This window comes from Bos grunniens, chromosome 14 (assembly GCF_055505025.1).
Source record: "Bos grunniens cultivar Pamir isolate PY7600 chromosome 14, Bosgru_T2T1.0, whole genome shotgun sequence".
NCBI classification, from domain to species: Eukaryota; Metazoa; Chordata; class Mammalia; order Artiodactyla; family Bovidae; genus Bos; species Bos grunniens.
The window spans coordinates 61,787,869-61,802,693 of NC_141178.1; the positions used below are offsets into that span (position 1 = coordinate 61,787,869).

Sequence of the window (14,825 nt, forward strand, 5' to 3'; positions counted from 1 at the left end):
GACATAAAATACTAAGACTCTCCATCATTGTACAGGATTGTTTACAGCAGTTTTCTTTACAATAGCAAAACACCGGAAACTGTTTGCCTATAAGCAGGAAAATGTATTACCCAACTTTACTACAGTCACAAGTGGAACACTACGCAACAATGTAAAAAAAAGTTCTGAAAATATGTAACATGAGATGGTTCATTATGAAAGAAGCCAGATGTAAAAAAATAAAAACAGCTTGATTACATTACATAAAATTCTAGAAGAAGCAAAAAATAATACTTGATGGCAAGAAATCAAGTCAGTGGTTTTTTGTGGGAATGTTATTTATAGGAAGATGCACAGCAGAACCATTTTATGAGCTATATGCATGTGGACTAAGCAAACATGCGTTTGTCAAAACTGATCCAATTGAGAATTGAGGATCTTTGCATTTCATTTCATGTAAACTTCATTAAAAATATACTCTTATTTGATTTTAGCAAAACCTGTAAGATGTATGCATTTCATTTCATAATGTTCAAATAGATATGGAAATTTTTAAGTAGCTCTTATGAAAATTATTGCATTTTCACATAGACCAGGGCTTCCTTCAATCTCCATATTTTCATCAGGACAGATTAAGTGTAAATGTTTATTTAGTAAATTCAGTAGTTGAATAAGAGTATATTGCTTTCTACTTAGAGAATATATATTCATCAAACATTATGAATGAAATTCAATAGAGATACAAAATGTATATATTTAATATGACACATTTAAAAATAAATAATGTTTCCCCAATTATAGTTGGAAAATAGCTAAATGTGAATACATTTTGAAACAAAACCAACAGCTGTTCCCTTTGGAGAAAGGTTAATTGAACGCTTTGTGACATCAAGACAAAATGTTTGTATTCAGGTAGAAATCCCAACTTTGAAAAGAAGCTACTAATTACTGTCAGGAAATAATGGTTCAGAAAGCAAGCATGACTTGAGCATTTTACCTATCCTTCACAAATGCTTACATGCACAGTCTTCGTTCAGTGACAGTTTGAGGAAAGCGGGTGCTCGTTTCAAGAATGAGACTGTCAGGGTGACCTCTTCTCCAGCATTCCGAAGAACTTGAACCTAATAGAAAACATAATAAAAATGATACCACTATCAGTGTGTCGGCAAACATTTCTGTGATTGCAGCAGCTTAAAGTACTGGGTGGTCTTTTCCAGCTCTCACATCTTGTGATGTGGCTGCAAACATTCAGTGGGAGGTGCACAGGATGAATGAGCTAAGCTGCAGGCACTCAGCCTTCACAGCCTCCCTCCCCCACCATTCTGTGTCCCTGTTCACACAGGATGTGATGGCCCTTCATTTACATTCATCAAGACTCTCTTGAGTTTATGGTCTATCTTAGGTCTACAGAAAGATCTATATTTATGAATTTACTGAATATTCATTGAACATCCATGATGCACTATTTGGAGATCTATGAGAAAATTACCCTGCAGATGTTGACCAGAGTGCTAATTCTAATTAAATTGTTCCAGTGCACTCACACACGTTCGCAAAGAATAAATAGGTATTGCTTTTCCATTATATCATTGCATATTTTCTTCTCTTTCTCTGAAAATATAGAACAACTCTCCACACTTTCCAAATTATAGAATTACTATGTCTATTTCTACCAGTTAAATTATAGTCATTTATCAAAATATTATAACAAGCCAAATGTTAGCAATATTAAAAGAAGTTCATAAAGCTGAGGATTATTTATAGCAAACATATCTAGAAAAGATATGTATATCTATAATTTTAAAAACTCACATAGACTAAGAGGAGAATTAAGAGTAAATAGTGAAGAAGCAGTTAATAACCACGGGGACATAATTTGTTATTAAACTTATAGAAAAATGATCATCATAAAATCATTAAAGAACTGACTATGAAAATGGTTTAGAATGACTTCTGGTCTCTATGTGCTATATGCATGTTAAGTCGCTTCAGTTGTGTCCAACTCTTTGAGACCCCATAGACTGTAGCCCACCAGGCTCCTCTGTCCATGGGATTTCCCTGGCAAGAATGCTGGAGTAGGTTGCCATTTCCTCCTCCAGGGGATCTCCCAACCCAGAGATCCAGACTGCATCTCCTGCATTGCAGGGGGATTGTTTACCGCTCAGCCAACTGGGGAAGCCCCCCAAATCAAATGAAATTATAGAAATAAAAAGCAAAATAGCATAAACAACTTTGCTGGATTGGCCCTAACCCTGACCTGAGGACAGAACAATAACATTAAGCCAGTCTGAGCATTAAATAAGATACACACACACAGACACACATACACACACACACACACACACACACACACACAAATAATACATAGCATCATGTTAAAAGTAGGAAATTTTTAAAATGAAGAAAATTATATAATCATTTTAATAGATACAAAGAAGACTTTGATTACATTCATTCGATTCATTTGATAAAAGCTCATAGAAAATTGAATGTACAAAGAAGTATCCTTCATATTATAAAGAGATACACAGAAAGTGTATAAGAAACATCACAGCTAATGGTGAATTACTGAGACATTTCTCTTTGAGATCAGAAATGAGACAAAAATGGCCACCAATTTCATTTCTCCTTAATCTTTCTTCAGGTTTTACTGTAATAAGGCAAGAACAGAGCTAATAAAAATCATTAAAATTGAATAGAAGAAATGAAACACATTATTCAGAGGTAACATGATTTTTGAATATAGAAAATCCTTAAGAGCCTATAGACATCACTGCATGGTGAGTTATTAAGTGAGTTTAGTGTGGAATATCACAGATACAAAGTAATGTATAGTGATCAACTGGCTTTGATTTAATATCAACAAATAAATACAAGATTAGCTGAACTGGAGGAAGATGGTGTATCATGGACACCTCCGGACATAAAACTGTGAGGATATCAGTTCTCTTCTACTTTCCCATGGATTCACGATAATCCCATGCAAAGTTCCCATTCTTCTTCTTCTTTTTTTTTTTTTAGTTTTTAGCTTAGTAAGAATTTATGAACTTAGCTTGTTTCACAGTGGCATGTAATAATTATATAATTATTATACAAGTGCACTGGAGTGTGTGAGGCAGTGGAAAGCAGCCACTAAATGCACACATTCTACAGCAAGTGTGCAATACATAATATCCAATGTTAAATAAAAAACAACACTGTGAGAATCTCAAGTATAATTAAGAGAACAAAGTAGAATAAGTTAAATATAGTTGACCCAGAAATAGCTAATGGGCAAGAGCTTTTCTTTTGAAGCTTTATATTGGTAAACTTGAGTCTTGAAATTTTGTTCAAATGCCATCGAGATAAATAAAAACTTTTCAAAAATTATAAAACCTTACCCTAGCAAAGGAACTTTGAGTTTGTTTTCAATAAAAGGTCAGTTATGGGTGTCTTTCTGGATAACCACAACTTCAAGTTCTCAACACATACTCGTTTCTTAATTAATGCAGAAACACATGCTTGATTCAGCAGCACGTATGCTAAAAAAATTAATGCAGAAATAGTCATCTTTTCAGAGAACAGGATTGAGATAATTGGCCTGATACTGTCATGTAGAAAATACAGGTTCCACATCATGAATAAGGAAGAATGTCATCTTCTTGCACAATCGGAAATCAGCGCCAATAAATCCAATCATCGTTTTCATATTCATTTACATTTCTTGATGCAAATCAAATGTCCATTTTAATCAGATGACATATTGGCACAGTTTTTCTCTCATACTGCCTTGGGTGAGTACGTGAGCAAAAGCACAGAAGTTGGTAAAAGATGACAATCAGTAAAAATGGAAAAAGGAAAGGGAACTACTCCTATATGTATAGGCTGACTCTGTTAAATCAGGACAAGATAACTGTTCGGACTGTGACCTAAATGTCCATAAACTCCATCCATCTGTTAGACAGGAAACTGCGTAGAATCCTGTTGTGTTCTCTGTCCTTCTGCCTTCCCGCGGGGGCCATTCTAAATTCACAGGAGATTCTGAGGAAATATTTAGCCGCCCACCACCGCTGTGGTGTATGAAGCCAAAAATGCTCATAGCTGGAGGTTATTTTACCATTTTGTTTTCTGAAGACTTTATTTTTGTAGGGCAGTCTCAGGTTCTTAGCCAACTGGAGGGGAAAGTGCAGAGATTTCACTTGGGCCCCCTGCCCTCTAGAAGTACAGCCTCCCCGTGGTCAACACACTCGAGCTGAGTGGGACATTTGATACAAGTTATGAACCTGCAGTGACATGTCAACACCACTCAGAGTGCACAGCTGATGGGAGGGTTTAGTCTTGGGGGTGAGCCTACTGTGGGTTCCACATACCACACACACACAGACCAACCACACAGAGAGAGACACACACAGACCACACACACCACACACACACACCACACACACACACAGGACTTCCCTTTAACTTTGGCCTCACCCCGCTGATATGTCGTTAACTGCAGTAAATGATTTCCTTAGAGTCCTGACCTCTGGAGGAAAAGGAAATTGAGAATGACTTTGAGGAACGGTCTTAAACAAACTTCTTTTCAGACAAAACAGCTAAGCTGGCACTAGATATGACACCGAGCTTTACTATCCATGTTGAGATGGTGACGACCTGTGGACACTGAGTAAACAGTGTTTCCTTGTATAACCATTTTATTTATACTAACTGTAGGGGGAAATAATGTACTTATTATATGGGGCTCTCTTGAGTGGGACTAGGTCCTCGGCTTCCCACTTTCACATGTAAATTTGAGGGGAATCTGTGGAGCAGTGGGGGGGCACACGCCCCTCTCTGTGAGGACAGGTGTGCGTGTCCATACCTACAGGTGACGGTTGGGGTCAGAGTGCTGCCAGCGTTCAGGGTGGAGACAGGGCCTTCTCAGGAAAGAGACATCTGGTCAAGGACGGAGCCTATAGTTCCCACGAACCCTGGTGCCGGTGCGTGTGTGTGTAAGTCCTGTCTGACTCTGTACGACTCTGGTGGGACTGTAGCCCACCAGATTGGACAGTAAGTCGTGTGTGACAGCCGGAACTGTCCCTCTGGAAAATGAGGTGCAGAACTGCATACAGAAAATCCTGTCACCCCTGGAAGTAGTGGGTGGATCAACATGAGAAGGCAAGTATCACATGGAATGTGGAAAATAAGAAAGAAGTCTGAAGTAACTTAGAAATACCATCTCTTACCATAAAGTGACACTGAACAGTGATGGAAAAGCTGAAGACAGATGGAGGAAGGGATGGGGGATTGGATTACTGTGGACATCACAGCTGGAGAAAGGTGCTGTGACGTTCCTGAGGGTGAATCTCACACATTCATTCATCTCATCACCTTTCCTGCATTTTAATTTGTGGGAAACATTCCACATACACAAAAAGTACAACAGGATCCCTTATATAGACATTTCAAGTCTGAATGTTACATTCTCATAAAATTAAAAAAAAAATCACAGCAAAAATGCTTATATAGTTGTATGTTTTAAAGAGAACTACTAAATTTTTAGTACTTCTGAATTCCTAAAGTTTCACCCTAAAATAGTGTGCGAGTATGTAGTAAGTTTTCAATTTGGGTACATATTACAAATAAGAATGGAGGTTGACTAAATAACAATGTCAGCTCTAATAACCAGGATATAGTAATAACTATTGATGAATTTCAATATGGAAAAAATCATTTACTTTAGTGAGGTGAGAATGTAGAACACCTGATCCACTTTTACTGTAATATTTGAAGCTATAACTAAAAATTCCATCACTTTAAAAGACCTCATTAAAATAAGATTCTATGTAATAAAAGTGGGTGAAATGCCACATTCTAGATGAGTTGAACTTAACAAGCAGAATACATTGGTAGCTAGTTCATACACTATAGTAACACTATTTCAGCATTTGTTTTAATTGCAGTATTTTTTCAAAGACACAAGTAATATTTTACTGTGCTTTCTAACATTGTATGTCAACCGACTAGTTCATGTTCTATTAGGCAGTTTAACAAAAATTTTAAATTGGTAAAAAGTTTATTTTTAAGAAGTCATTTGGAACAGATGGGTTCAAAACTAAGCTTTATCTAATTTTTGAAGGAAGGGAGAGACTTTCCCTCATTTTTGTACAACTCTGTATGAGATTGTCTCAGGAGTGAATTGTCAGGATCTGAGAAGCAGCACGGACTTGGTGACTCCCACGTTGGAAGAGCAGCTGAAGCCCGGAGCTGCAAGTGTTTGTTTACACACATCATCACAACACGTTTGCACAGCAGCACAGGACTCGGAAGTAAACACTGTGGAGTTGCTGGTGCACTTTTCTCCCGTAGTCTTTCATCTCACTCTATCACATGCATCATTTCTTATGTCACTTTGAACTTTAGGTACACCCCCACCCCCGCTCCCCAGAGCACGCGGAGAGCAGGATTAATGCTCTGGTACAGTCAGCAGCGCTGTGGGGCCACTGCTGGCTCTGCCAGCACCTTCCTGGAAACAGACATTCAAGAGGGAGAAATACAGCTGTCCTGCCATGAGAAAACAGTGATTTTTCTGGGCGTCTGGTCATTTCAAATACTTGAAAATAGATGTGAGTTTCAAATATAATGTGTTAAATGAGTGGGGAGAAAATAATCCTTATATGCTGCTAAATACATGAAGGAAAATAGAGTTTATTACTTCATGATTACTTCAGATTTCAGTCTTCAGAGGAATCTTTCACACACAAAATGGTGGGGACATGGTGATTATAGCCCTGAAGATGGTTATGAACTTGTGCAAAACACAGGCACTTTATTTTGAAGCTGTGTATGTCTGTCCCTGTCTGACGTATCTGAAATTACTGAGAATGTGTAAGGGTGGCCCTTAGTAAGAGTATCAACTTACTGCCTTTTTATTTTGTCATCTGGAATCTCCCTCAAGTCTCCTGTTCTACTTTGAACTCTACTTCTTTTCAACAGAGTAGTCCCAGAGGACAGTCCTGCCATCTGGTACCTGACAAAGTGACCAGTGATGGGATGACAAAACAGAAACCAAGACAGACTCTTCGGGAACCTCTCTGTCAGTCACTCAGCTTCAGGCTCAGACCTCACACTCACCCCTCCGTCTCCAACAGGCACCATCATCTCAACCCAAGGACAGTTCACAAAAGGGTGAACTGATCGAGACGATACATGAAACACAGCCGGTGCCCAGACATTAGCCTGTCTTGTCTTAAAGCTGCCTTGTCTCAGAGGCCATGGGGAATCCTATGTGTCTCATGTGACCCTGAAGCCAAGGTTGAACAACAGGAACTTTAAGCTCTATCTCTTTAAATAAATTCAGGTCAATGAATGCCAATTTCAGAAATCTATAAGCTGGTCACTTGAGATATAAAATTGAAATGGCTTATGTTCGGTTAGAAATTTTAGAAGAATGAGGGTTCAATAAGGGCACATAAGCTTGCAGAGAGTACTTTCCAATGAAACAGTATCAGAGAAAACCACTGACTGTAATTCTCACCAGCACGTCCCTTAAAATGCAGATGGTGAGGAACACTGGGCTCCCTGCCCCTGCCCCTCCTGGCTGACGTCCCCTCATACTCCCTCCACCGGCTTAGCTCTATTTGGAGTCCTGAGCAGGAGAAGGGTTCACCTTGTGAGTAATGAGAGGAGAAGGGCTGCTATTACTCCTGCATCTAGTCTGGCTCCGTTTCCATAGCAACCTGGGCAACCGTGTCCCCAGACAGAGCACCTGCCCAGCACAGCTCCCGGAGAGGAAGGAGATTGATGAGGTGAGGACAGTCAGACCACTGGACCCACAGGGCCATCGCCCACCAGCGTGGCTGGCAATTCCCGTCTGGGTTTCACAAACAGGAGACTCAATCAGCAAGTCTGTGCCGCGTGGCACATGGGGCTGGAACTCCAGTCCAGCCCTGTTTCTATTCACTGCTGGGAGGAACTCTGTTTTGTTTTGTTTTGTTTTTTTTTCATCACTGAGCAGAAACCAGAGAATGGACAGAGCAGCAGCAGTGCCTGGCCAAGGACCCCAGTAAGAACCATCTCATATTCTCCTTGACGTTGCTTGGGCAAAGAAACTCTGAAGGAATTCTTAACATTTCCCAGACTAACTATCCAGCTCTTTCTGAAGTAACTGGGAGATGTGTATGACCATCCCAGTTGTTGAGGAAACATGTCAAGGGGATGCTGAGATCTACCTCCTGACATCCAGAGTACTAAATGGAGAGCCTTTCATCTTTCATGTGTTGCCTCACAAGGTTCACCATAGGGAAAGAGAAAAATGTTTGAATTTCATCTGATCTGGTCAGATGTATTTGCTACCCAATAAACATAAAGTTCACATTATTTGAATAGATGGAACACAAGTAATTATAGGGAGAAAGAATAAAACTCTCCAAGTGAAGCAAGTGTTGTATATTGTCTATCACCAGCATCTGACAATGCCTGATATTGTACAGTGTATGTGATGCAGTGTACCTTGTACTACTGGGGCTCTGCTTTGTGGATCCTGGCATCTCAGACCATAAAATCTTCACAGGGACAAATATAATTTCCAGTACAATTGTTTTATCCCAGAGACGTGAGTGCACACTAGATATAGTTGTTGTTGTTTAGCTGCTAAGTCGTTTCTGACTCTTCCCAACCCCATGGACGGCAGCATACTAGGCTTCCCTGCCCTTCACTACCTCCCAGAATTCGCTCAAACTTATGTCCATGGAGTGGGTGATGCCACCCAACCATCTCCTCCTCTGCCCAGCCTCTTTTCCTTTTGCCTTCAGTCTTTCCCTGGATACAATATTTGTTAATAAAAATAATGCTAATCATGGTTTTGTGTCTCTCACTCAGTATCTGAGCTACACCACTTTAAAAACAACTGTATTTTCCCTTATTTTCACAACCTGTAACTCTCTCAAAAAGACATTTTTATTGCTAATTACAGCCTGATTTTTGATATGAAAGCAAAAAATTTTGTAATCAATCTTAGATTCCACAAAATAATCTGTATCTGAGCATCATATTATACTTTCTTTAAGAACATAAAACATCTTTGAAGAGCCTTTCACCATCAAGTCAGTGTGAAAGAAACTTTTAGATGTGGTTCACAGCACAGCATAACTCTTATGTATTATCTGACAGCATGGTTATTATCTGCCTCATTTTTTCAAATTTAAAATCCACAAAAATAAAATGAAATTACGTCATCTCTGAACAGAGATCATCTTTTTTATTTTCCAATTTTGATGTATTTACTTTCCTTTCATAGTTGCACTGGATAAAACTTCCAATACTATGTTGATTAGAACTGGTAAAAGTGGGCATCCTTTTCTTATTCTTGATCTTAGTGAAAAAGCTTTTTTTTTGCTGAGTATGATATTAACACTGGGTTTTTCATTTAAAGTGTTTATTATGTTGAGGTAGCTTACTTTTGTTCCCTGCTTGTTATTTTTATCAAGGAAGAGTGTTGAATTTTGTCAAATGCTTTTCTCTGCATCGATTGAGACAATCACTCCTTTTTATCACTGAAGAGTATTCCATTTATGGTTGCAGTACAGTCTGTTTATCCATTCATATGTTGAGGACATGTTGGTTGGCTCTAATTTTTGGTGATTAAAAATAAAAGCTTCACTAAAACCTCCTATACATATTTTTCTATGAACATATGTTTTCGTTTTTCTTGGCTAAATACTTGTGAATATGCATGCTCCGTTGTATAACATAATATTTCACTTTGCAACAAACTGTCAAACGGTGTTTCACGGTGGCTTGATCATTTTGCATTTCCACCTGCAATGAGTGAAAATTCTGGGGCTCCACACCCACTCCATTATTTTGTACTGCTGATTTTTGGATCGTGTTATTCTATGGGATTTATGGTCTATCTTCCTGTTTTCGACTCAGTTTTGTTTGTGGCACATAATTGTTGGAAGGCACTGGCTCACAAGTTGAAGTGACAGGTAGATAAACATCCCTTGAGGAATGCTGATATGATGCTGGGCAGCCCCAAATGCATTTATGCAACAATCTTCAAAAAGTCATTAGTACATCAAACCCAACCAACAATGTATAAAAGGAGTTGTACATCAAAACAAACTAGGTTTATTCCAGGTAAGCAAGGATGATTCAGCATTGTAAATTCAAACAATGTTATCTCCACATCAAATATTTAAAGAACAAAACAAGTATATTCATATCAACTGATGTAGGACAAGCATTTGAAAAGCCTCAACATATGTCCTTGATTAAAACTCTCTGCAAACTAGAAATATAGGGGGACTCCTTCAACTTGATAAAGAACATCTACAAAACACACACAGCTCATATCACACTTAATGATGGGAAATTCCCTTCCCACTGAGACCAGGAACAAGAAAACGACATATAAGGACACATTTTCTCATATTCATATGAGCATTCAAATCATGCTGCAAGCTTCCAGACTTGTTTCTAATATGATGGAAACAAAACATAAGTTAAGGTTACATAGATTTAAAGAAGGAAATAAAGCAATCTTTATGGCTATCAAATAATTGATGTGTTGGACTTTATTGAAATTAAAAAACTTTTGTTCTGTAAAATATACTTTTAAGAAAATTAAAAAGCAATTTTCTCCCCCACAGACAGGGAGAAAATATCTTTAAACCATTTATTTATGTTGTATCCAATACACACACAGAGTTACTTCTTATGTATATATACATATATGTATATATATATAAAACTTTGTTCAGTTCAACAATAAGAAAACAAACAACTGGATGTAAACATGGGCAAAATATGTGAATGGACATCATCAAAGACAATATAAAGAGGGCAAATAAACATATGAACACATGTCCTCCATCATCTGTCATTAAGGAATCATACAGACCCAGAGGGAGGGTATGGGGAGGGAGGAGGGAGGAGGGTTCAGGATGGGGAACACAGGTATACCTGCGGTGGATCCATTTTGATATTTGGCAAAACTAATACAATATTGTAAAGTTTAAAAAAAAAAAAAGGAATCATACATTAGCAGAATGAGATAGCCCTGCCCACGTGGTTCAGATCCACAAACCTCGAGACACCAGTTGTGGCTGAGGATTCAGAGCACGGGACACTCCTTTACTGCTGATGGAGGGACTGCAGAATAGCACTGCCATTTCAGAAGACAGTTTTGGCAGCTTCTTGTAAAGTAAGTAAAATCTTACCATATAACCAGCAATATACCTGCTAAGTTATTTTCAAAGTATTTAAAACTTAGGTCCACACAAAAACCTGCATGCAAATATTTATAACAGCTGTATTCATAATGACTGTGAACTGGAAGTAAGCACAACATCCTCCAATGAGTAAATAGATTTAAAGAAAAACTGTAGTGAAATTGCTTAATATTGCCTTGTCCAGACCCTGAAATATTATTTGGTGCTCAAAAATAAATAAATCATCGAGAGCTAAACTACATGGATCATTCTTCAATGGCATTGCTAAGTGAAAGAAGCCAGTCTGAAAAGGCTACATTCTCTATGATTTCAACTGTATGACATTCTGGTGAAGGCAAAACTCTGCAGGCAGTGAGATGGTTATTTCCAGAGGATCGCTGGTGTGGGGGAGAGGGGATGGTTGAGGAGGATATTTTAGGGATGTGGAACTCTTCTGCATGGTGTCATGATGGTGGAGATGCAATGCTGTGTGTGCACTTATCAAAACTTGTAGGGTGTGCAGCAAAAGGTGAGTGAGCCTTGGTGTGTGCAGACCTTTAAAGGAGTCACTTGGGAGGTTGAGGGATGTTAGGATGAAGAACAGAAGGCAACAAGATTGTGTTATTAGTGTCTGTAGCCACTTTCCTGTAGGGCATGGGGGAGTGGAACTGACCTAAAACTAATGAAATCTAGAATACGAAAGGCAAAAAGGAAATGTACATCAATCCTCTACTGTCCTCGTGGAGTTTGCTCACTGGTGAGTGGGTTAACCATCCTGATCCTGCTGTACATATGTACTGGGTTAGAACAATTAAATCGATAGACGGCAGATGGTGTGGCCATCTGTTGAGGGGGGTTCAGTTCAGTTCAGTCGCTCAGTCATGTCCGACTCTTTGCAACCCCATGAATTGCAGCAAGCCAGGCCTCCCTGTCCATCACCAACTCCCGGAGTTCACTCAGACTCACATCCATCGAGTTGGTGATGCCATCCAGCCATCTCATCCTCTGTCGTCCCCTTCTCTTCCTGCCCCCAATCCCTCCCAGCATCAGAGTCTTTTCCAATGAGTCAACTCTTCGCATGAGGTAGCCAAAGGACTGGAGTTTCAGCTTTAGCATCATTCCTTCCAAAGAAATCCCAGGGCTGATCTCCTTTAGAATGGACTGGTTGTATCTCCTTGTAGTCCAAGGGACTCTCAAGAGTCTTTTCCAACACCAGAGTTCAAAAGCATCAATTCTTTAGCACTCAGCTTTCTTCACAGTCCAACTCTCACATCCATACATGACTACTGGAAAAAACCATAGCCTTCACTAGACGAACCTTTGATGGCAAAGTAATGTCTCTGCTTTTCAATATGCTATCTAGGTTGGTCATAACTTTTCTTCCAAGGAGTAAGCATCTTTTAATTTCATGGCTGCAATCACCATCTGCAGTGATTTTGGAGCTCAAAAAAATAAAGTCTGACACTGTTTCCACTGTTTCCCCATCTATTTCCCATGAAGTGATGGGACCAGATGCCATGATCTTCGTTTTCTGAATGTTGAGCTTTATGCCAACTTTTTCACTCTCCTCTTTCACTTTCATCAGTGAGGGGGGTTACAGATAAGCAAAGGGAGGGGGCTAGTTCTAGTCGTTCATCTACGTGATGATGGCTTTCCTTGGAGGCAGCCATGTAGCCTCATGTTTAACCTAATGTGGATATGGACATGGACATGGACATGTGTGAGTAGGTATGTGAGCACTTCGGTACACACACACATTCACACACAAACACACACACACATTCACACACACCTCCTGTCCTGTGAGCCGAGGGGCCTCAGAGGCACAGCTGCTCCGGAGCAATGAGCACCCAGCTCCAAGAACGTAGTTTCTCAGATGTTCTCCAACAAGGGAAAGCAGGGCCTCTGGGAGAAATGGCTGATTCCTGGCTTAGCAGGAAATGTGCAAGATGCGCCTAAAACAACTTTTAGTGTAAAAACTGAGAAAATGCTAAAAAAAAAAACCCAAAGCCCAAGGACTATTGCAAAGCAACACTAAAACCACTTGAAAAGAGCTTATAGCCCAGAGTACAAGGTCCACAACCCTTACTGATCTATCAGAATGATGGAATAAAATTTAAACATTGAGGATAAACAGATAGATCTCCTGTGCAGCAGAATTCCAGGGAACGTAGGCAGACAGCCCACCCCGTGAGAGAGAAGCATGTTACCACTGAGTGTGGGGTCTGCACTGCGACCCCCTTCCTCAGAGCAGAGCATGCGCGAAGCACGCAGGGCCTCAGGCAGAGAGACCTGACACTCAGCCTCTGCCCAGCGCTGGCCACTCAGTCAGGAAGGTGCGTACACATGGTGAAACGGGATGAGGATGGGCTGTGCCTCTGTGGCCTTCCTCCTGCAACACAAACACCCAGTCTGGTTGCAAGAAAAACATGAGAAAACTCCCAATTGAGACATATTGCACAAAACAGCTGACCCCTACTCCTCAAACCTTGAGTGTTATCGAAAAAAGGAGTCCTGGAAACCATGACGGCCCGGAGGAGCCATGGGACACTTGACAACTCCCTGTGATGTGTGATCTGGCTGGGATCCTGGGACAGGAAAAGAAACACTGGGCAAAAACCAAGGAAATGAAATAAAGTACAGACCCCTGTTAATAGCCAGATAGGGACTGGCTGAGAGTCTGTAGCCAGGAGGAAAATTAATTAACTTATCTCCTGTGCTGTCTCTATTCATAACCTAATTAGGGGACAGACTTGTGAGAAGGAACTCCTAAAGGTGATAATGAAAACCTAAGGATGTAAATAAGGCAAGTTCTGGATATTTTTTTGCTTTTCCAAAATCACAGAGTTCTGAATATTTTATTGCTTTTCTAAATTCACAGATTCAATAAACAATATTTCCCACATTGTTGCCTTTGCACTTAACATTTCCCAAACCAGTGGGAAATATTAAAAGTTAAATTACTTCATGTGTGGCTTTAGTTGGTAGTAGTTGATCCAAAGAAAAAAAGGCCAGTATGGTCAGAGTCCTCGAGGAAAATATTAATCGGTTGGACCTTAAAACCTATTTTCAAACTGAGAACATGGGAATTGTCAGCAGTTAGGTAAAACATGGTTGTAACTCAGTGACAAGTTAACCTTTTTGCCAAGGTCTAAATTGATCTGTAGTCCCAAGTCACATCCTGAATGTGTTTCTTGGTAACTCACAAAACCTCTAGTATATAAACTAATGCCTCATTTGCAGATGATGTGATACAAACCCTTGCAATGTCATTTTCTGATTGAGCTAAAAAGGTAAATGTTATTTTTATTCCAATGAAAATTTTGAATTAAGCACATATTATAACAATCAAAATTATATTAAGCAATATTTTATGTTTCTCTTATCAAAATTTGATATCATTGCTTGAATGAATCCTTTAATTTACATAATTTGAGCTCCTCCTTCTGCTATTGTAAAAATTACACACTCTGGTAGAGTTTGGTTCAAATTCACAAATTCAGAATTAGAGTGACAGTTATTTTCACTTCTAATTATCTAATGCTCTTTATGAGTAAGATCATAACAACAAAGAGTGGATGAAACTCTTTTTCAGGACACATATGTCTCAAAGTTGGTGCCTGTGCTAATCCTTTTTGATATGGAAACTGGGAGCTTTTCTCTCTTGGTTTC

At 39.4% G+C, this 14,825-nt stretch overlaps 1 protein-coding gene across 1 annotated transcript in view; it reads right to left on the reverse strand.

Moving 5' to 3' along the window:
- Positions 1 to 14,825, reverse strand: part of SNTG1 (syntrophin gamma 1) — a 417,402-nt gene that overhangs the window by 95,553 nt on the left and 307,024 nt on the right. Inside the window, exon 9 of the mRNA XM_086335479.1 lies at positions 998 to 1,100. Within this exon, the coding sequence (XP_086191605.1) occupies positions 998 to 1,100 (103 nt within the window). The remainder of the gene's footprint in view (positions 1 to 997; positions 1,101 to 14,825) is intronic.